This window comes from Aythya fuligula, chromosome 17 (genome assembly GCF_009819795.1).
Source record: "Aythya fuligula isolate bAytFul2 chromosome 17, bAytFul2.pri, whole genome shotgun sequence".
In the NCBI taxonomy this organism is placed as follows: Eukaryota; Metazoa; Chordata; class Aves; order Anseriformes; family Anatidae; genus Aythya; species Aythya fuligula.
Window position 1 is genome coordinate 8298118 of NC_045575.1, and position 23297 is coordinate 8321414.

At 41.3% G+C, this 23297-nt stretch overlaps 1 protein-coding gene across 4 annotated transcripts; it reads right to left on the bottom strand.

Annotated features, from left to right (window-relative positions):
* Nucleotides 1-581: 581 nt before the first annotated feature.
* EIF4ENIF1 (eukaryotic translation initiation factor 4E nuclear import factor 1) lies at nt 582-22378 on the bottom strand. 4 transcript variants are annotated; one of them, XM_032199129.1, is made up of 19 exons: nt 22251-22378; nt 21795-21918; nt 17964-18037; nt 17036-17163; nt 16195-16490; nt 15453-15654; nt 13919-14094; nt 12498-12633; nt 11992-12171; nt 9718-9947; nt 8287-8355; nt 7748-7934; nt 6656-6735; nt 6203-6342; nt 5947-6031; nt 4927-5059; nt 3414-3758; nt 3034-3198; nt 582-2471 (listed from the first exon to the last, which is right to left on the bottom strand). In XM_032199129.1, exons 2-19 carry the CDS (start codon nt 21912-21914, stop codon nt 2245-2247), a joined length of 2973 nt encoding a protein of 990 aa, XP_032055020.1. In that variant the 5' UTR covers nt 21915-21918; nt 22251-22378; the 3' UTR covers nt 582-2244. The 4 variants fall into 4 exon arrangements, with proteins under 4 accessions (XP_032055020.1, XP_032055021.1, XP_032055019.1 ...); XM_032199130.1 differs by having other exon boundaries at nt 3414-3695; nt 8287-8358; XM_032199128.1 differs by having other exon boundaries at nt 8287-8358.
* Nucleotides 22379-23297: the final 919 nt, after the last annotated feature.

Consider the following 23297-nt stretch of genomic DNA (forward strand, 5'->3'; position numbering starts at 1 on the left):
CTAGCTTATGTTCTACAGAAATGAAGTAAGGGTATATTCAGTATCAAGAGGAATACATGCTGATCTCACTGCATATTTAAAAATAAATGCAGCAGTTTTAAACATCTCTTCAGGGACCACAGCCTTGGAACAGTGGTTGCTAGTCAGCCTCGATCCTACTTTACTTCCTAGTATTCAGAAAGCCAAGAAGTAGCCCTATGCAACCTGAACAATAGTTGAGTGGAGGAGTGCAGGGGAAGCTCATTCACTCTTTCTGGAGGGACTGCTTAGTTAGGGTCCACAGGGCTTAGCCTTTACGCTGAGTTCTGGTATGTGAGAGTTTCATTCCTTACACTTCACCCTGGCTGTTCAAGATCAGCCTTTCACCTACTGTTACAGAGCAGAGTACTGCGCAGCTCTCCAGCTGATAACGCATGGCTTTAGTGAGGTAAAGTACACATCCACATGCCTGTAGACCAAACTAGTGCAGCTGAAGTTTCCTCATGGACATCTAGCTCTAGCTAAGGTTCTAGCTTACATACAAGAACAATGCTCAACATTAGTCAATAGAAGTGTAGTTTCAAGAGCAGATGATACAGATAGCTGGTAGAATCAACTTTATTTACAGAATGTTACTGGGAAAGTGTCAAGTTAAAAAAGTATGAAAACAATCTTACAAGGACAAGCTGGTGATTGCATGTTTTACAGAGATTGTTTTATGAAAAAATACTAGGAAGTACAGGTGACCCCCAACAGATTCCACATTAGAGGCTGCAGCTTGCTATTTCTGTACAACATGGTCTCTGCTAGACTGAACCAAACCCACCACAGCATGCTGGCAATTGTTATAATACAGTCAAGTGATTTTTTTTTCCTGCTGCTGGTTTTGCATTCAGTGAGACTTAAGAAAGAGCAAGTCTGTGACAATTCTGGTTTTGCTTTCAACTTTTTAAAAAGAGCACAATGGCCGAAGTTCAATAGAAGACATGAAAGCAGTACTAGACTTAACACAAGTGAGCAAGTGAAGTGAGGAACCATGCAGTAGAAGGATGAAGAGAACATTTAACTGCTCAGGAAAGTGGAACAGGCTTAAAAGGAACATAGTATTTTTAAAACCAAATATACACAGTAAGATCACAAAACTACCCCCTCCTCCCCCTTTCAAGCCGCAGAACAAGACTCCAAAAGGCAAGTTTCACAGTATTTGCATCAGTAGATGCACACTAGACTTGGGACAGTTCTTGGATCTCCCCTCTCTACACATGGAAGGGAGGGCAGTATAGAACATACCACAGCTATGACAGGAGTTGAAGGGTGAGGATTCAAAGGCTCCATTTTGATGACCTTTACTAACTTGTCTGAAGGATTAAAACAAGGAAAATACTGCAGCTAAACAATGACCAACACCAGCCCTCTTGAAAGACCTATGCCCTGTAGGTACCTACAGTCTCTTTGCTTATGGCAGACATGAAGAGCTGGCTTTATCAGTACTGTACCAGGTCCCTTCCTCAAGGCCATTTGAAGACTAAACAGTTCTCTCATGTGATGGCAAGAGTCATACACGCAAGGAATCAGACCTCTGTTACACAGACAGCAAGATGTGGGCTTTTTACTTGGACACTAGCTACACTGAGTGCACAGTACATGACAAAAGGATGTGTTTGAGGGAGACCTAGAGGAGATGAGCAGCAAGAAAAGGCAAAGCAACTTTATCCTGTTCACTCACACTTAGGATATGCAACTTTAATCTTAAAGAAAGTCCCACATGTACAATGGAGAAAGATCCAAACCATAGGCACAACTAAAGCTCAACTGTTATCAGCTACTCTTATGTACAGCTGTATAGATTCAAAAAAGCTATTCTATGTGTATATATACAAAAGATTGTTTATACATAAGTCTGTACACAAGGGTCTATACATTTAGTTTTCTGCAGGAGGAATCCATAGCTGCTACCTCTACACTAGAGAATATCAGCACTTCATTCACATATCTTACAAAAACAAAAAATAGACACTTCCAGAATTAAACTGGCTTTGTCTTGCATCTAAATTTCTTCAGGCTTCACTATTCAAGCCATAATGGATCCTTTAGTCTTGATGCAGACATGAGACCAGGACAGGTGCCATGTGCTTTAGTCTCTCAAAAAGAAATTTTGCACAGAGTGCTAAAAATAAAAGCCCCAAAAAACAAAGAGGTGAAGTCCTGACTATGGACATTTTTATCCAGTCTAAAGAATCACAAGTGTCCCACCCAGTGGTCACTTCACTGCCGATATTCCAGTTCATCTACACTGATGACTTTGGATGGCATAGAAGGGAGAGGCTGCTGCAAGACATCCGAACCAAACCATTTTGCAAGGCCAATAGGAGAGCCACTTCTCTGGCTGGGGCGATGGTCAAGCTGTGTGTGCCCGTGAGATAATCCAGTCCGAGATGGCACATTCTGAGGGGTTGTTTGCACACCAGCAGGTGATCCCTGTGCTCCAGTGCCTGTGGAACGTAAAGCTATTTGAGGTGGAGTAATGAGTTCACCCAATGCCAAGACTTGCCCTAGAGCAGCTATCTGCTAATGCATATTAGCAATCAGCACGTAAGCTAGGACTTTTACTAATTCTATTAGACCTGGGAAATCCAGACCCAAAGTCTTTATTCTCATCAGTGCTCCCATAAACTGCCTGACACTGCCAGTTCTGGGCACAGTATCATGTAGATTAACTGGAAAACCAGTATCAAAGAACATCTTACTTGAGGTAGGTGGGTGATCTTTCTCACCCAGCAAGGAAGGAAAGGCTGCACACGTGCTGCAAAACGCAGATCCATCAATAGCAACACATCTTGAAACTGAATGCTTCAGTTGGACTTCCTTCTGGCATGAGAACCTGCAGTGGCCAAAACTACTCTGGCAATTTAGATATTCATTATCACTATTCTTGTGTAGGTATCAAAGTAGCCTCCTATTAGTCCAGCATACTGAGACAGGCCAGCAAGTATACTAACTGGAACAGGCTTTTTAGCATTTTAAAAGAGTTACTCCTGTTTTGTTTTAGCTTACCTGATCTTTGTAGCTGCTGTTGCATCATCGCTAGCTGCAAAGGTGTCCCAGAGCGTGGATTTAAGATGTGATGGCTGGCTGTTGGTAATGGATAAAAAGGTTGGCCAAGGATTGGAGGAGATATTCCCTGCAAGTGAGATAGGTCCACTCCAGGAGGAAGCATACCTATTGTACAACAGTGAGGAAACTTCTTACTTAAGAGGCATACGGACCTTAAAGCAGACCATTTATGTATTTAGATGGGCTAGAATTTATTACTTGTTTAAGAGTTCTGATGTAATTAGATATTTATTACTGGCCACGTTTGTTTGTGCTGTTCCTAACAGAACTTGAGCCCAGTCAGGAATATACATGTATACTAAAAAGAAATAATGAATTACCTGCTTGCAGTATGGGCAGATGTTGCGGATGAACCCCCTGTGCCAGCATTCTCTGGACCAATCCTGGATGCAGTTGATGAGCAGGTCGCACAATTGGAACATGGGGAACAAGGGGTACTTGATGAACAGGACGGAGGAAAGGGCCTCCTGGTACTGGGGAGGCCATTGTAGGAGTCTTTCTGCCAGTTGATTTAGGCCTGTAGTCTTGCTCTTTGGTGCAACGATTTGCTTGAGTAAGAGGTGTGGAACATGCAGAGCGTTGCAGTGCAGGTAGTTTGGTACCTAAGGTGGGCAAAGTTTCTTGATCTGCATTCTCCACAGAACTAGACAGTAGGTTATCCGTAGCTAGAATTGAATACAACTATTATAGTCCACAGCTAGAGATTGTATCTAATGAAAACTAAAGCTAATACCTGCATTTGTTTGCTAGACTCCAGGACTAGCTAAACTTATACACATTTCCATTTTCAACAGGAAACTTCTGTCTCCTGGAATGTTTTGGCCAAATTGTGTCAAAACAATAGAGAAAGAAAAAAAATCACACAGAAACCCTTTGATTGTAAGCTTAAGTTATGACAGAGTTAGCAACAATTCCACCTTTATTTCTTACTTCCCTCACACTTTGAGATTTTTGAACCAGCAGCATGGATGAGTCAGTCTCAAAGCAGACAGGAGGCACAAGGGATCCTCCCCAAATGAGGCTATAACCTGGGGGTGGAGTTGTGCCAGGCATCCAGCCCTAAGCAGTTTTTCAGTGTAGAAGTGTCTGGGGGTTAGCAGCAGCCTTCTATGTCTGACATTTGCTTAGTAATATTTCATACAGTGAAGCACCTCAAGAATCTACTTCCAGATTATCTAGATCACTTAAGCCTAAAATATCTTAGAACTATCTGCTTCAAGTTGAGGTAGCAGTAATAGCTAGAATGCTAAAAGAAAAAAGTTACTATGATAAGAACTGCAAGCTTCTTCTCTGTTGCTGGTAGTACTAAAGTACAATGTCATGGCAATTGGGAACCTTAGTCCCACTGGGTCAGGCAATTGGTATTGAGCATTTCCTTTTTATAGCCACTTACATCAGTTAGGGTGACAAAATGCTTCCTTAATCTGCTACATTTAGAAGAGGTTAATTGGTCTCAGCTTTGATTGTTCAGTTAAGATGTCTCAAGAGGGCTATGAGTTGCTTGTATTCAATTACTGGTATAGAGAGAGATGGAAGTATTATTGTTAATATGCTTGTTCATCAAGACCAGTTGCAAAAAAAACCAAAACAGTTCTGGCCCAGGTCTTAGTGTTACTATTGCTCATAAGTGAGGAAAAATGAAAAAATGGATCTAAACCCAACACTGCTGGAAGATTGCCCTGTGGAGCACATCTCCTTCATAGCTCTAACCCTTGTTATAGGCCCGTTCCTACTCCACAAATCAAAAGCATCTTAAATTAGTGCAGGCATGTGTTGAAGCTCTTGAATTCTATTCCAAATCTCATGCATGTTATTTTAAAGCCATTACAATACCTTCATTTGGCCTCTGATTTTCATCTTTGCCATCACTGACTTTCAGTTTTCCAGAAACTGGCTCCTCTTTGCTCTTCTCCTTGCTCTCATACATCTTGCGAATCACTGAGGTAGGTGTAAAGGAAGGAGACAGCTGCAGAAAGAGTTAAGAAGCCATGTCTTATTCAGTGCTGATTACTGAAGCCCCACTTTTAGTTATGGGACACCAATTCTAGCATCTTTTCCATTTAAACCTCTTTTGAATTGGCTACTTTGTGCATCCATAAGTTCACCTTATTTCATAGCTTTATTCCATCATTTAAGCAATTCTCTCCATCTAATTTTTGCCAAAGTCTAATGCCTTATTCATATGAACTCAGTGATGACAGATCTATAGAAGACTACCACCCAATTTGCATTGTTTCCCCACCAGTGCTACCTAATTTTAATGGAAGCTGCTCATTTGTTAGGCAATCAGATGCAAGTATTTAGTTTGTATATGTTGGCCATAAGTTGTAAGCACTTGACCAAATAATTGGGAAACTTAGATCAAAGCAACATGCCACTACATACCACTGAAAACACTGAGGAAACATTTTGTTTTTGAGGCGTTTTTTTTAAAGCAATCCTGAAGCTCCTGGGTAATATTTCAGCCTACATTTAGTTGAGTCATTTCAAACCTGTACTGAAGACCAGTGTTCTCTACTGTACGCACTCCAGCTTTCAGCTCATCTTTTGAAGGCTTTGGTACCAAAATATGGGAGCCTAATTTTCCCAGTTTCCTTCCTCTGGTTTCAGAGGACTGGATCAAGGTAACATTAGTGAGGCTTCTACAGTTCTAGATAACTGACTAGTCAGAAGAAATTATTTTCCAAAGTGAAGACATAGTTAAATATCAAGTGCCATTCATGTATCGCATGGCCACTAAGATAATAAGAATATTCAGCTTCTCCTTATATCCTACTGATCATGGTTGCTACAATTAGTTACTGCAGACACCTTTACAGCTTTTCCTACAACCATTACACACTAGGTACTGACCATGCTGGTAATGGATGCTGTAGGGGCTGGAGAAGACGCATTCCCTCTATGTCCTGGTGCCGGTGATTTAGTCACGCGCTGCTGCCTGTTAAAGAGAAGACAGGAGGTTTAGAGGTAGTTCTACTCTTGGCACAGAATGAAAGGCGGAATTGCCTAGAACTAATACAAGCTTAAATGAGTCACTAGTATGAGTATCTTGTGAAAGGTAATACTCGATCAGTTGACAAGGTGTCCCTTACATGTTGCAGATACTCACCTGTTTCTGTAGCCATCTCTGCTTTTGTCCATCTGTGGTTTACCAAAGCCATGCTGATAGAAGTTTGCGGCCTGTATGGCTAAGTCATGTGGTAATGCTAGTCCCTCTAAAGCAGCTTGCTGTATTTCCAAGGGACTCATCTGAAAGGGAGATGTATTGAAAAAAGCTTTTAAAGGTTTACCATTATGCCTTCACAAAACATCTTCCCCCAACAGCCCTGTTTTACTGACAGAGGATAGATGTTTCAAAAGGTCTTAAGGTACTCTACGATGGGTCTAATGGCAATGAGGTTTTGAGATAGTATTAAGTTCGACTGCACCCACATGCTTGGGGTTCACTAGAACAAACAAACGTAACAAATATCTGCATATTGCAGAAACAAGATTGTTTGAGACTTCGAAATACAAGAAAAACAGATGAATACACATTAAGCAAGAAGCATTTAAATCTAACCTGGGCAGCAACTGGGCTCATGGGCTTCCTTACACCTGGAAATGGATCACCAAGCAATTGCTGAGAACCTTGTCCAAAACCTAATGAAAAAGCATTGTTACATTCAAAAGGACTAACAGATTCTCCCCCCTTGTCCCTCACACACGTAGTATTGATATATCTGCAAGTTAACCATTTTTACATTAATGACTCCTTGCGAAGATCCCCAGCCTAACACTTAACAGGGAAGAGAGCTATGTCTCTTCCCTGTCACTAGGGAGAGCCCAGAGGGTAGTAGCAGCCTTTTGTGATACAAGTAGCCAAGTTGTCTCTTCTTGAGGATTAACCCCAGCAGGTAGCTAAACACCAGCTACTTGTTCCAAGTCCCCCACAGGGCAGAGAAGAATAAAAGCGAGAAAATTTGAGTCAAGATAAAAACTGTTTAGTAAGTAAAAGTAGAAGAGAAAGAACAAAAACAATGGAAAGGCAGTCATCTACCTCTTACAGGTTGACCAATACCCAGCCAGTTCCCAGGCAAAAGACAGCTATCCTTCCTAAACTCACTCTCTCCCTTTTTATTGCTGAATAAAACTTTATATGCCACAAAGCATCTCTGGTTACTTCTGGTCATCTGCATGGTTGCCTCCCCACCCATTCTCTTGGGCACACACATCTCCCATCCAATCACTGGGGTTGCAAAGTGAGAACAGACAAGGCCTTGACACCTAACACTGTTCAGCAATAGCTAAAATAATGCATATCAGCACTGGTTTGATCACCAATCTAGAACACAACACCATACTGGCTGCTACAAAAAAAATTAACTCCAACTCAGACTGACCTGCTACATCCTTAAGATTGGTTTCTTACACAGTAAGAGAACACGTTACTTCACACCAGAATTTACTGAGGTCTAGCTGAGAGACTTCTACATTTTTTGGAGATAAGTTTAACATAAGAGAAAATTAAGATGTTGTATTGTACGTACACTCAAGAGGCAGACACTGAGCTAGCTGCCCAACAACTACCAGTAAGTTTATTGTTCTGTGAAGCAGTATTTAAAGCAAACTTAAGTCTTTAAAAGAATATAACAGCTTTTGTAACAAGTCTCACCAATGGGTGAAGAAGATATTCTGTGACGCAGGTAATCTGCTGAAGCAGCTCGAGTTGGAAACACTGGTGGAATAGGAGGAGAAGGTGCTCTTTGTCCCAGTAAAGAGGCTCCAGGTTCCAATCCACTTATCAGGCCACTTAAGACATTTGATGAAGCTGGTCTGGTAATAGGTGGGCCGAGAAGCTCCTAAGAAAATGTAATGCAAGTGTTCAGAATATGACCCAATTACAAAAAAGTTATTTTACTAGACTACATGCTATGCTATTAATAGCAACTTCGAGACAGACAAGGTTGACCTACACAACTAGACAAATTCTGGATTCCCCTTGGAATTAGGCATTAACCAAGGTTTTAGTTTTCTGGTTGTAGTTGTGATGCCGTTTCCCACAAGACTGAAATTCCATCAGTTTAGCTTTGTGAGTAGGTCTCTCCTCTCACAGGGAGAGAAGTCTGACTACTGATGTTATAACTGCCTTCAATATCTCAAACTATCTTTTTATTAGGGAAAACTATTTAAAAGCATATCAATGAGAAATACCTGTAGAATATTTTTTGACAGAGGCTGGCCTGGCATCTCTGGAGGTGACATTAAGTGGCTGTCAAGGCTCTGCTAAGGAAGTGAAAATATTATAAGCTATAAATATGACAAGTGTCATACAAATCAAGAGACAAGTCACATTTTATCTGCCAAATTAAATCCCAGCAAAGTTAAGGGCTGAGCTGTCTTCACTGATCTTCCCTAGTCAAGACAAAGCTGAGTGCTAGACTGCACGTAAGTAGTTCAACATGCATTGTTCAAATTGTTTGAGAAATATGTGTTCTTTGCTATCTCTCAGTAAAGGTGGATGAAGCTAACAATTGGATATAGTTTAACAGAAAAAATGCTTTATACTTTAGAGTTATATGTTAGAAAAAAAGTATTTTAAAGTGCCAGAAGAAGTTATTAATAGCTTCTGGGTCAAGCTGTTTAGGCAGCTAGTGGCAAGATGAATTTCATGCTGCAATCTCACAATCTAAAGCTTAGCATCATCTGTTTAATATTAATCTTCCAATTAACAATCTCAGTATTCAGTTTAATTTTTATTCTTAAACATTTTAGAACCCAGTTTAGAGTATTAGTTTGTACAGACAAAAGAAGTTTGTACCTTTTAAAACAAAAGCCACTAAAGCAAGACATCTGAGCTTCAGGTAAGTGTAAGTTATACCTATACTAAACTACTTCAACAGACACTCCTTTTAATTCCAGCATAGAAGCAACCAGCACTAGCAAGTCTTCCATAAAGACTCCTATAAAGACCAGACTGATGTCTATTATGTGTAGACAGCACCTCTTCTACAGAGTTTTGTTTTTATTAAAAAAGGCTCAGGCAGTATGAGTTCAAGCGTAGGCGATTTTGGACACTAATCAAAGAGCCCTCTACAGCAGGGAATCTTTTCATTATACAGGATCTTTTAAGTGGGGGACAAGCATTTATAGTCTTCAAATATTAAGCAACTAGATATTCACATTGGTCCACTTTAAAGAATCCTCAAGAACCCAATTATTAGACTTCTCGCATAGGATGAGTTGTGGGGGTTTCAGAAACTTAATATTCCATGTTAGTATTCCACGTTAACATGGAATAAACCCCATGAACCCTGAAGTGAAGAAAACTTATTTCCTTTGGCTGGGGAAAGTGACCAAAGCACTTCTGTTTTATCATTGCTTTTCTAAGCTCTAAGGAACCTGCTTTGGCAGGGGGGTTGGACCCGATGATCATATGAGGTACCTTCCAACCCCTTCAATTCTGTGATTGCTTTCTTCTCCCTCCAAGCAGCAACATTCTAAATGAAAGTTAGTACTTAAAACCATGCCACTGGATCCAATCAAGCCCGACACATTATCAGAAGCATCATGTAAGGGGTTTTCACTTTGTGTCCTGTATCTTAGCGCAGATCCATTTACAGTTCAGAGCCAGCTGTTACTTACATTGACTTTGGGCTGTGAAGGTAGAGTCCCACTTGCCTTCATGCTGCTGACTAGTTTGTTAAAGGCAGTCATATCACCATCTTTTTTGATCTGTCTGGAGCCAGCTATGTTCAATGGTTCCTCCACTTGCTCTGCCATAAATGGAGTAGCAATTTTTCCTTCCTGATCAACTTTCAGGCCCTTAAGCCCAGCTTCAACTTCTTCCACTGAAAGTACTACTCCTGAATGTGCTGAGAAATACAGAAGAAATACTGGTAAACCACAGCTCTGCTTAAAAAGTAAGTTTTAGTTCTTGTACAGGTGCTGAGTACAAGCTGTCTGAAAACAAGGTAACAGTCAAAACCTTGTTTTCTGATATTCACACCAACTGTCAAACCATGTCTTACCACTGTTTAGACAAGCATCCTCATACTTACATTAGAAGCATTGTCATGCAAGACCACAAGAATTCATTTACATTTCAACCAATTAAGTTTTCCTTACCTTTCATATATCCTGTGAGATATATACACCATTACTACATTTGACAGCGTATTAGGATTTCATCTCCTTTTAACAGAATATATTCATCTGAAAGTGACCTAATTAAGTACAACTTCCTGAATTGATCTTATAGTTCAGAAAACCAGATGGTCTTAGAGCCACAATGTAAGTGATGTCAAGCTGCCTGAAGCCATCATAGGTACACAGAATAAATACCTGGAAAAATCTTGATGCTTTGGAAAAATCAGTTGCACACATACTTGGGTGTGCATGAAGTTTGAAGTAGACATTTTCTTCGAAGTTAGAGCCATTACAGAATGACAGCATAATTGGTACAAGTATTAATAAGCAGTACTTATCCTGTGTATGTATGCATACATACAAATTGCTATCAATGCGTGACATCAAGGTTAGACAAGTGTTATGGACCAGTTTGTTTGGCACAAGGCATGACACCTTAAGAGAAAAGAGATAGAAGCATGCTATGGGATGCTGTAGCAGATGCTGACCCAAAGAAACAAGACTTACTGGAAATTTGGTCAAGATGGTGAGAAAAAAAGAAACAATGATTCAGACATGCAGTATGGAACATGAGAAGCATAATGTTGGTGGAGAGGAATTGGCCTAGAAACTCCATAATAGTTGAGCATTTTATGGAAATATTTAACGCATAGCAGGTACTTTTAGAGAATGAATAGAAGCTTCCACGTAGTTCTTTCATCCTTGTTTTGTGAGGATCAAAATTTAGGAAGTTTTTAGTAGGAAAGTCAGACCAAGCAGAACATAGAAAAGACTTGTAGCTTGATTTAAGTCAAATTAAGAAAAGCTTTTCCATGTATTAAAACAATTCCTACTCCCAAAACGGATGCTTGGGTGTATTTGCAGTTCTTGGATGATTTTATACCCTGTCAGTCCACACAAATCATGGAATAACATTACATTTTGTTCAGTCCATTTCACATGGCAATACATGCTGCTTGCCAAAAAAGAGACTAACATGGAATTAGACCTTGAGATTTCAAAGAGAACACATGCTATTTACCATCCATGCATGCTACAGTCTCAAACATGCAAGTCCCTGACTTGGAGGCGCTCTTCAATAAAGTTTAAGTCAGCCCTGAACTCAATTTAGAATTCACTTTTGCTGGCAATTTGCTGTTCTAACAGAAGAAGTTCCCTGTAATTCCATGATTCTAGCCAAGTTAACATTACAGAGCCAAATCTGTTCTTGTGTTTTAGCTCTACGTTAATTTATTAGAACACTGAATCAGCAATCTTCTTGCTTTTCAAGTACTAGCAAAAGTCTTGAGAAGTTTAATTTTACAGTGCACATTTAAATACTGATACCATGAAGTGATTGTTCATCTTTTCAGATACTGATACTTAATGAATGTGATACATTATAGATGCTTGCAAGAATGACTTAAAATGCAAGTTTTTGGTTAACCAAAGTTTAGACACCAAAGTTTCAGAACTGATATTACCAGTCTCCAATAGAAAAAAAGTACATAAAGGCCAGAGACAAAGCTGGAAACCCAGCTCAAGACTTGTATTGTAACTGGCCAGTAAAATGGTTTGATAAGAGTCCTGATGTCATCCTGTGAGTAGGATGAGAAGAATCAGTGATGACAGTGACTTAACCGAGACTTGCTGAGTATTTGATCTGTAGTGTCAGTAAACGTATAGTACTTCCTACTTCTGGACTCAACAGTAGATGTTTCCAGAATACCAAGCCTCTTGGTTTGAGATACTGCACAACAAGAACTCCACAATATCTGAAGAGGCACTTACTGCTCTCTCTAAGCTTTTCCTTGTTGGCTGAAAGACTTGAGAGAAGAGGTTTTAAGTCCACTTTGGCTTTCTGTAGCATTTCTAAGATGTCCACTTTGTTTTCAGAGTGGTCTTCCAATGGAATGGGAGCAAAGTAGTTTCCAGAATTCTGGCCAGGGGAGAGAATGGCTTGCTCTAGACCTGAAACAGCAAAACCAGGAGCACTGCCACATCAGTTTACCAACCCAATGTCTCAAGATGAACATATACTGGTAACCAAGTTCAATATGTCAATGAGATGTTATGCCTTACATCCCCTGCCCGAGATCAGCTGGAGAGCCATCATGAGCATGACAAGAATATTTACAAAAAAGTAACTCAGCTGCTTACTCTAAGAGCTTCCAAAAGAATATCAAGTGCTTGAACTGTGGGAGAATTTACTATCCTCAAGCTCTGTCATATTATTAAAGAAGTAGAAAGGAAGATGGAAGAAGAATATCTGACCTTGCATTGTCCTACAGTCTTACCTGCCAACCTCTCCAGTTCCTCATGTGGTGTAGATCTCAAGCTGCTTGACCGACTTCCAGAACGACTAGGATTAGAAAACCACCTGCTGAACCTGCTGGCAGACACTGAACCTTCCCCCAGCACATCTTCTATCATCTAGATTGGGGAAAAATAACAGAAGCAAGATAAGATCTTTGAGAAGCTTTACTGTGAAACCAAGATATTATTGCTATAGACAACTAGATTGTGCTCTTGCAGTTTATAAGCTTTGACCTGCTTTTTCCTTCCCAAATATAGTAACACTTGTGTAATTAGCGCTGGTAAAACCCATAATATATCTTTTATAGTTTTAATCTGAAAAAATCTTTGGTATAACTGAAACAGCAGAGCATCCAACAGCTACAACTATGGCATTTTAAAGTGGATGCGTGAGAAAAGCAGGAGGAGCATCTGCCACAAGTAATAGAACAAATAACAGCCTAGTAATTCTGAAAGTCTAATGACTAGATAAGGACCAGTCTTGGTCTCTATCACTATACACAAGCTAGAGTCTTAATTAGCTGAGCTTTCTGCAACCATGACTGAATTCAGTTCCAGCACAAAGAACAGTGCAGAAAAAAATTCAGTTCCAGCACAAAAAAATGCAGTGCAGACACTTCTCCCCAGCTTGGGAGTATCCCCCAAGGGGTGAGGTGGAAGGCTAGCAGCTAAGAGCTACCTGCTTGCACTTCACATGCTGAACCACTCTGACTAAAGGGGTTGCATTCTTCAAGTCAAAGAACCCTGCACCACCAGCTTAATGGCAGCCAGCACCTCCTCCCTTCAGGCTGACTCAAGTTCACTCAACAGTACTCAATTGAGCTGGTCTGTCAGAAGTCACTACCACACATAGTGACTGCAAGTGCTTTAAGAGCAGTGCATTCTAAGATTTAACTTAAAGTAGAACTTGGCTTACCTCACAAGAGACTCCAGTTAAAAGTGGGCCCAAGTGCAATTTTACCATACAGTATGTTTACTGTAAGCTATACACAGGAGTAACAGTTTTTCTCTTCCAATCTGCTTTCTCTGATAAATGGTGTTGAGCACCACTTGTTTAACAGCAAAAAAAAAAAGATAGTATTGACCCACTTCATTTTTGATGAAAGAAAATCTGTCTAAGATGCTTATTTTGGATCTTTATTTCTCCTTTCTTTTGGTTACCACTAATCAGCTTGTTTGCCTCACACATTTCCTTTGGAGATGGAGCTAGTCTCAGAGATAACATTTGGAAGTTGTTTGGAAGTAACACCCTAATGATTCAGAACTAAGTTTTTGGAAATTGATTTTAGACTTCCACACTGCCTTAAGTAACTTTCAAAGCAAGAAGTTTTAGCTACCACTGAATACAGCAGAAGTCAGAACTGTTTCTCACAAGTACATCCACTTAAAAGAAAAAACTCACCGAAGCCAGGCCAGGAACACTTTTATCCAAGTTAAAAAACTCATTGAAGTCAAACTCTCCTGGAGCTGGTTCTTGTAAGACAGCTTCCCTAGGAACTTCTTGATCTGCTGGAGTTTCATTGGCAATGACAGTTTGCACTTCATCTTCTTCTGCCACTCCACCATTGCATTCAATCCCTTAAAAAGAAAAATCAAATAATTGCTGAGTCACTGAACTTACCTATTTCCTGTAGGAGAAGTGCCTAGCAGGCAATATGTTTGCCTAGCAATTACAAGCATAAGACTAAAGTAGTTTAGCCACCTATGGGATACTTCCTCAGCAGTTCTGTACCAGTTGGGTCACCTAATCTTGAGAAATATGACAGAGAGCTATGAGGTTTCTTCCTGATGAGAAGAATGTGCTGATGTCTTTGCCCTAGTAATCAAGACGCATGGAATAGCACAAAGCTGAGGTTCAGATTGGACATTAGAGAAGAGCTTCACCACAAGAGTGGTGAAACATTGAAACAAGCTTCCTACAGAGGTGGTTGATGCCCTGTACCTGTCAGTGTTTGAGGCGTTTCAATAATGCTCATTAACATGCTTCACTTTTGGTTAGCCCTGAAGTTGTGAGGCAGTTGGACTAGATGATTTTTGAAGGTCCCTTCTAATTGAAGAATTCTGTAAAACACTGGCTGCAGTCTACTACAACAGTAACTACAATCCACTGGATTTCAGGTCAGGTACAGAGCTTCTAGTCTGTAACTAAGACTACCTACTCCAAAACATGGAAGTGAGAATTACAATTGAACCAGTAATTAACCATCCTGAGCAACCAAGGAAGATACATAGATTAGACATCAGACCTTATGTCACATCAAGCAGGCAAGCAGATACAGCTGTCATATATATAGCATGTTAATAGCCACAGATGTTTCTTGATGAATCCTTGGCAGCTCCTACTTTCTTCCTTGAAACCCCAGAAACCAGACTCCCTGGAAGCTGGTACTTGACAAGAGCTGTCTTAATATTGTCAAGATATGACCAGTATTACTCCTACTCCACCAGTAGGAGCAGAGCACATACAAAGGTTTACCAAGCTCACACAGGTGCTGCAAGAGAGCTGTAACATGACTACAAACAAACCTAGTGTGGAACTGTGTATTCACTTAAGTAAAATGTAGTACAATTTAAATCCAAACAGTTTATTTTGCCCACCTGTGGAATTTCTAGCATTAAGAAACCATCTCTTTAGTCTTTAGCAGCCAACCAAATACAGAAGTGGACAAAACATTATTAGTAGCCTATGAATTCCTGGTATGACTCAATACCCATACAGTGTTTTTCTCCCCCAGCTTTTCAGCTCTGCCTTTCAGATGGCAAATACCTGTAAGTGATACAATATTATTTCCCAACAAAAAGATCACTCAAGCCTCGTCTTTTGCTTCAGGATGATCAAAAGCAATGTGAGTTTAAGACAGAAGTTGAATCACCTCTATATCCAGCAATACACAATACTACCAGAGAAGCAAAGCTTCTGTTAAGTTTGCCATTACCTTCTTTTAGTGAGGCTGTGCGTCGTCTCGTACGTTTTCTCCCTTTGTGATCTTCCTCCAAAATTTTATCATCAAAGCCTGTGAGCTCAATGGTTTCAGACTGACTTGTAGGACCAGCAGAGAACCACTCAGGTTCCTCTTCAGTATAAGAGTCATTCCGTCTCCGCTCCCCAAAGACACGTTTGCTGTCACCAAATTCCCTCTGAAGTAGAATATTAAAAATATTAACCATTGAATACAGTTTCAAAGCATTCTTCCCTGACCTCCAAAGCAAACACCACCTTGCATACCTTAAAAGAGCATGTATTCAGCATGCTCCGGAAGTATTTCAATTTTAAACTTTGTGTTATGAAGTGGGAATTCAACTGAAGGTTTAATTTGTTTTCATAAGAAGAATGGCTTAAATCATGAAAAGCTTCTATCTGCTGAAGCTAAGGACAGTGCTTGCTGACAACAGCTAGGTCAAGAACCATGAATTATTAGACTACACAGTATCTAATAAATCTAGCATGAGGTTTGCAGAATACACAGAATTGGATGTACCACAGTTAATCTGTCAGAAGGATTGAGAACAGTTTTTGAAGCTCTCAGTACTCAGCCTTTGGACCATAACAATGCCGCTAAGAAGAAATAGCCTATTTGTGGGGAACACTTTACTGTAATGTAGTTAATCTGCCTCTGCTTTTATTGCTGAGTGTCCAAAAACTAATTTAATAGGTAATCAGGAAAAGAAAGAACAAACCCTGAAGCGTTTATCTTTGTAGTCCCTGTCACGATCTCTGTCTCTTGCATCTCTAGAATCACGTATGTCTTTATCACCACCCCGGTGGTCTTTATCAAAGTTGCGAGAAGAGATAATTCTTCCACTGCCAATCCTCCGGCCACCAATAACACGGACACCATCATTTTCTTTTTCTAATGGGCTGCCTGATCGACGTGAGCTAACAGCTGCAGTTACATGACAGCCACCTCCAAAGCTTCGTCTTTGTGGACTTAAGACTACATCCAAGTCATCTTCTTTCACTCGCTCTCTTGGATCTACAAATCAAAGATCACATAAAGACCATGTATTTGGTAAACAAAAGCTAGTTATCAGTAGAATAGCCTTCCATCCCACAATCTTGCTGCCAACCCAGAGGTTTTTGAAGAAAAATACACATGATTTACTTCAGTGAGGCTAATTAAGCCAGACACCACAGAAAAAATGAAAGTTACAGTTGGATACTAAAGAACCATTGCTCTGTCACCTATGAAGTATATGCTTGTTCCCACCTAGACCTCCTAAGTACTTAATATTGAAGCACAGGGAAGTAACCCCCCTGCAATTGCACAACTATGTGTAGTTAGTATTATATAACAAGAATAGTATGATAAAACAACTGGCTGCTATGTTTCTTATCTTAGATAGGTTACCAGAATACTGAGAACAAGGTTATACTAAGAACCACCAAGATTTCCTTGATCCTTATTTTATGTAATTAATTTTCAGAGACTGTTTTGTCTTATTTATGTTACCCCCAAGGAAAAGTTTTGTCAAGAGCTTACATTCAATTTGGAGTCCTGTGCTGTAAGAATGCACTTACCTACTATCCTACGCATAAGAGAAGTCCGATCTGAATCCAAATCTTTTTTAAAGCTTTCCACTGGTGAAGTTCTTCCTGAAGTTGGATATAAAGATGCATGCCACTTCTCTGGATCCCAGACACCATCACTACAAAAATAAAGTTACAAGATTGTCTACTACTTGTAGTGTAAGAAATACATCTTATTACTACTGCTGCTGAAAACCAGAATTTGCTCACTAGTGATCAGTACAAATGAGATGCATCTCCCATATCCAGCTTCTAAGTCTGACTTATTATACTTTATGACCTCATATATGGTATTCTGGATCATTTTTGGAAGCATAAGGAAGTATATAGTATATATTGGATTGTAGAAGGGACAACATATGTTGTCCCACTAGGTATCAGTGAAGTTTGCCTGGTACACTGATAAAAATAACTCAAGTAGATCAAATGTCTCTGTTCTTAGGCATTCTGAAGGTTCTCCTACTTGTACAATAAAACCTGATATTATAGATCCTGCTGTTTAGCAAACTTACTTATAATCACAAGCCTAGAACATTCTCATTTTAATTTTTAGATGAGGTGAACAGTCAACATGGAAGAGTAATCCATCAAGCAAACCAGCTTGTTAAAACAAGCCTGTTAGTGCTACGCATCCATCTATATTCTTAGTAGCATTTTATTAAAACTGAGGACAGCACTAGAACCATGCTGAAGCATGGATTTTGCATGCTTGCAAGACTTGTATTGTGTGAAGTTATTTTCTGCTGGATCGTTAGAATTTTTTCAAAGCACAACACTCCCTGAAGCATTCATTTTTTCTTTACTAGGTCAGTACTTCTGAAAATACTTTAGTATACTTGCATTGAAATCAGTAACTTCTCAGCTAAAACTTCTGTTTTAAAATAGATGCCTATAGTTTTTTGTATAATCAAGAAAATACCTGTCATATTTTTCAGATAGACAAGAAGGTCTTTGTTTAGAGTAGGGACGCTCTTTAATATCCAGCAGTTCCTCCTAGAAAAAGAAAGAAGTTAGCTTCAATGCTCACCTGGACAAAATTCAAGTGACCCAAAAATATCTGTTCCAGACTGCCTGTTCAATCTAGTTTGACAACCCCAGATTCTCAACATGTTGTTTTTATTTCCTGTTAAATACTACAGTGAAAAGTTGACATTAGACAGTTTATTTTGCCACTAAGCAAACCATCTCAGGTGATATAGTAACCCTTTAATCAGAACTATAGATCCCACCTCCCATTACTTCTATCTACAAAACTGGAGATAACATAATGGCTGTTTGAGAATCAGGAATGAGACTAAGCTATAACACTGATATTTTATAGAACAAGTGACTGACTCATACCAACACAGAAGAAATATCTGAGTGATTCTAATGTCCAAGGAATATTTTACTGATGAAACATTAGAACAGTTAACTTAAGTATTCAATTTTTTGTGAAAGCATTTATACAAGTCAGCATAGGACTTCCAGAAACAGATCTTAAACTTAGTTCTAAGCAGTTTAGCACCAGAAAGACTCTGAAAGTTAATTTCTGAAGAAAGTCTGAAAACCAAAAATCAGTCTTAAGCAACAAGTCAGTAGAACAGTACTGTAGTGGCAGTGCCTAGCAAGTGATTCACATTTTCCTCCCATGTCTACTCCATATTAGATGAAGAACCAAGTCTGCTTTTAATCTAAGGAACATAAACTCTTAATATTCACTTATTTGAAGCATTAAGCCTTCCTAGGTGATGTTCAATCCTCATTAACAACTGAGGGGCTGCTCACATAATACATGTTTACTTCCCCATTTCCCTCTACAGTTCAACTTACAAGACAGACTTAATCGATATTGGAGCTAGTAAGTTTAAGACAGTTTAAGACAGCACTGAACACAGCAATCTTCATTCCATCTAAGATTCAGGCAGTAAAAAAAACCAAAAACATTACACAACAGCAGTTACTGAAGTAGATCTGGAAATTCCAGCCAAGCTTGCCATTTCTGACCATCACCCAATTCCAAAATATCACATATAGCCACTCTACCCAACACCAAATTGGTGCTGAATTGTTATTTTCGTTTTCTACTTTCTGCTAGCTTCCAAATCTACTCCTTAGTTTACTACTGCACATTCCTAATTATTTAATGTAGGCTAGCAATTTACTATTTAATTAGAGTTTGCCACATTTAAAAAAGCATTATAACAGTGTTATTACCAATTCTTTGACTTATAAGCTTGGTTGTAGTAAAGATGCACATTTCTAATTAAATTTACTCATCTTCCTTACATTACCTTTCTTCAAGCTGCCTCACTCCTGGCTGTACTGAACTGATTCAGAGCTGTGCAGAAATTGGTGGAAAGCAGGAAGGATAAAGTGATCCTAACAGCAGATAACACATCAGCCAAACAGAAGAAGGGAATCTCTCTACTATTCTCCTGAGATTACAGTATTTGAACAAGAGCTTTCACACAACTACCTCCACAACTAAAATCAGTTCACTAGCTACATGCACTTGATACTTGAAAAATTCCAGGTGAAACTTGGTAGCTGAACAACACCTTAACATGCACACAAATTTCCTCCCTGCCTTTAGCATCAGCCAGGTCTTCAGCAAAAAAAAATAAATCTATTTTTCTTAGCAAGATCAGACAGCCAGGACAGCAAATGTTTAAATAAAAAGACTGGCCTTCCTGCTCACAGCCTCCCAAAATAAACCTTGATATACAAGGAAAATCAACCTTGTAACACTATCACGTAAGTATTAACAGCACAGTCCATTACCAGACTTGGAAATTTACTATTTTGTTGGCCACGAGAGGGAGTCCAAAGACTTCCAATCAGAATTTATTGCAACTTTTCTATTGAAGTGAGGAGTGTTTGAATTGTTTCTTGGCTTTCATTTATGAGCTGTGCACCCTTGGAGCAACAGCTTCCAAAAAGCTAGAAGAAACAGCCTGGAATACATAACATTTTCTCATAAGAGTAAATGAATGTTGCTGCCACAGCATGGTTTATTTTGTTTCTTCTGTTCTGCTTTTTTTTTTAAAAAAAAATCTCACAGTACTACTTTTAAGGAGGTGGAAGAAAGGGGTTTTTACCTGTTAAACAGTTTTATTCAAGCAATTTACAAGGATTTGGTGTGAACCAATTGTTGTCCTACCAGTAGTAGGTTAATATAAATTGTTAAAAGAACTCAGTCCCCACTCCAAACCAGCAGTACATGTCCTGAAGCAGTGTTCCTCCCACCCTTAAATGGTATGGAACTGGATCATGTGAAAGTGGCTTATGATGTTGATTACATGATCAGGTGTATTTAAGTTGTTATGCTTAAGAAAGTCTTAATATGACTCAGATACTTTAATAGATTGTTTTCTAGTGTTTATTCATTTGCAACTCCTTGGAAACCAATAACTAAAGGAGACCTTTATTAGGGCTTTCTGACACTAATTCTCCAGCTTTTATCCTGATCATAACTACAGTTCAGTTACTGAATCCACAACTGCATCACTTCCTTTGTACACTTACCACCAGCACTAACTGAACACAGACCAAAAAGCAGTCAGAATTTGAACCTGCACTCCTCTTGAAAGGAGCTGAGCAAAATCTGTGAAGACAGATACTGATTTGTCCAACAGTGAAAGTATTAAGACACCACCTCTCCTCCGCTTCAGGGTTAACTAAAAGTTCAGAACCATACTACGCATGGCATCTTAGAAGGCTAAGATGCACACCTTTTTTAAGAGGGAGAGAATTGGAGATGCATGCTGTTCCCACGTAAGTTTTGCCTGTTCTAAAGTACTTGGCTTATTGTTGATGCCTAGTCAAAACAAGCTAGCCCTGCTATCTCAGCAGAGCAGTCACAATGATAATTTTCTTCTTAAAAAAACCAACCTACTAGGACACTAACAGTTCAGAATTCCTCAAGCAAGATAACACAATCAGCAACAGCACACTGTTTCATTCTGTTCCACACTTCAAGCCATTTGTTGTAAAGTGTCTCAATAGATTTCTACACAAAGCAATAACCACCTGTTCCCACAGCTTGCAGCAACAGGAAAGTCCACCACCATTAAAAAGTTTTCTAAAACCACGCTTCAGCAAACAAAATTTGAATCTTAAATGCCACAGTATATCAAACTTCCTCAGGGCTGAAAGGATCTTTATTTGCAAGTTACTCATGAGGGGAAAAACAGTAATTACCACAGGTGAACTACAGCACCTGTGTTAAAGTTTTTAACATTAAGAACTGGTTGGATTCATAGGTGTTTAGGCTTCCAACACTCAAATATGAACAACTTTAAGAGTATGAAAAGCATCTCAGACACATGCTAAAGCTGCTGATAAGATCTGGTGTGCTATATGTTCCAAGGAAGTGGCATCTACTTTAAGGAAACATTTTGGTCAGCTTCTTAAATGAACATTGCTGAAAGACCAACTAAGACTATGAAATGCAAGTGCTCAGGAAAGCTCGTAGGACAACATACTTCAGCTGCTATCATAACCTCCCAAGCAAATGCTCTGAGGTGCTTGGCTATTAAAATAAGGTGGTGGGAAGCAAAAGCATATCAAGGACAGGGTTGTGGGTTGTACAGCTACCCCACATTTAACAGGTTGCTCATTTTATATCATCTGGTAAATCCTAATCCGTGCAAAGGCTTCTCAGAATTCACCCTACTGCTTCCACCTCACAGGAACCTCCGCTCCCCCTTTATTTCTGAGACCAACAGCTCTATGTACATCTCTTAAAAGAAAAAGAGAAACAGCTTACTTTTGTGTAACGATGCGGGTATTTTGTCGCAGTTCTATTCAACTCCAGGAAAGCATCACCATTTTCAGCTTCCGTTGTGCCTCCTTTTTTATCCATGGCTACTTCCAAGCCTTTGACCATGGACCTAATTAAAACAAACAAACAAAGCATCAGGCTGAGACACCCACTTCTAGTGGATACACTTTGCTCCCCGTTCAGGAAGATTCTAAGCACTTAAACGCACCGAATAAACACACCACCACCCCCAACCTGTAGCTGCGACCCCTACAACATTCACCGTGCTCCCGGAGCCCAGCCCAGCCCTGCCCCACGGCGTTAACGCCACGAAGATCCCGGGGAAGCAGCGCAGCAGCACCCGGGACAGCCGAACGGCGGCCCCCCGGTGCAGGCAGCGCGGCCCAGGCCCTGTCCCGGGACAGCGGCGCGGCGGGGGCAGGTGACTCAGCGGATCCTCACCTGCCGCGTCCCGGGGCCGTCCCCCCGCTCCTCACCGCGCCGGGCCTCCCGCCGGCAGCTCCCCTCCGCTCCAGGCCTCAGCGCCGCCCGCGGCGTTTCCTGCTCCCGGCCACCGGCTCCGCTCCCCCCCTCACGCAGCCCGGCGGCGCCGTGCTCGCTCCCCACCCCCCTTCCTCCTCCTTCCTCCTCCTCTTCCACCACCGCCGCCTCAGGCGCCCCGGGCCGGCGCCGTCCTCCCGCCCGCCTCCGCTCCCCTCACGCGGCCCCGGCCCCTCGCGCGCCCTCTCAGCTCCTCGCCCGCCTCTGGCTCCCCTCAGCCGCCGTAACCGGGGCCTTCCGCCGCCCGCCCCGCACCCATTTAACGCCCGGCGCGCAGGCGCGGAGCCGCGGGCTGGCGGCGGGGTTCCCCCGCGCGGCGCCTGACTGGAAAAAAAAGCGCTGAAAGGAGCGGGGCCGCGCCGCCGAGCCGCTTGGTGCGGTGCCTCGCGGCCAGCCCCGCCGAGCAGCCGCCGCTTGGCCGCTGCGGTGCGTGAGGGAGCCCGCGGGGAGCGCCGAGGGCCTGCAGGCGCTGAGGGAGGGCAGCCCCGGGGAGGGGGGGGGGCGGGCAGCGGCCGGGCTGCGGGGCGGCGGCGTGAGGGGAGGGCGGGAAGCGGGGACGGGGCCGGTCAGGCAGAGACGGCTCCGGGTCCCCGTCAGCCCCGGGTCCCCGTCAGTCAGCGCCCCGGGTCCCTGTCAGCCCCGCTGCCAGCCCGGCCGCCGAGAGGAGGGGCGCAGACCGGCGGAGCCGGGTGAATAAAAGCGGGGCTGCGGTGGATTATTTATTTATTTCTGTATTTTATTTATTTATTTATTTATTTATTTATTTATTCTTCCCTGCGATCTCCGGTCGAATATGGGCGCTACAAAGCGGAGTGAAATAAACAAACGTTCCTCGGTTTTGCTCTTCCAGGACTCTCGTAGCGGCGGGCTGTCACCGAGCTGCCTCCACGTTCCCCCCGCTGCCTCCACGGGCGCTGCCCCGCGGGCCGGCACGCCGCCTGGGGCGGG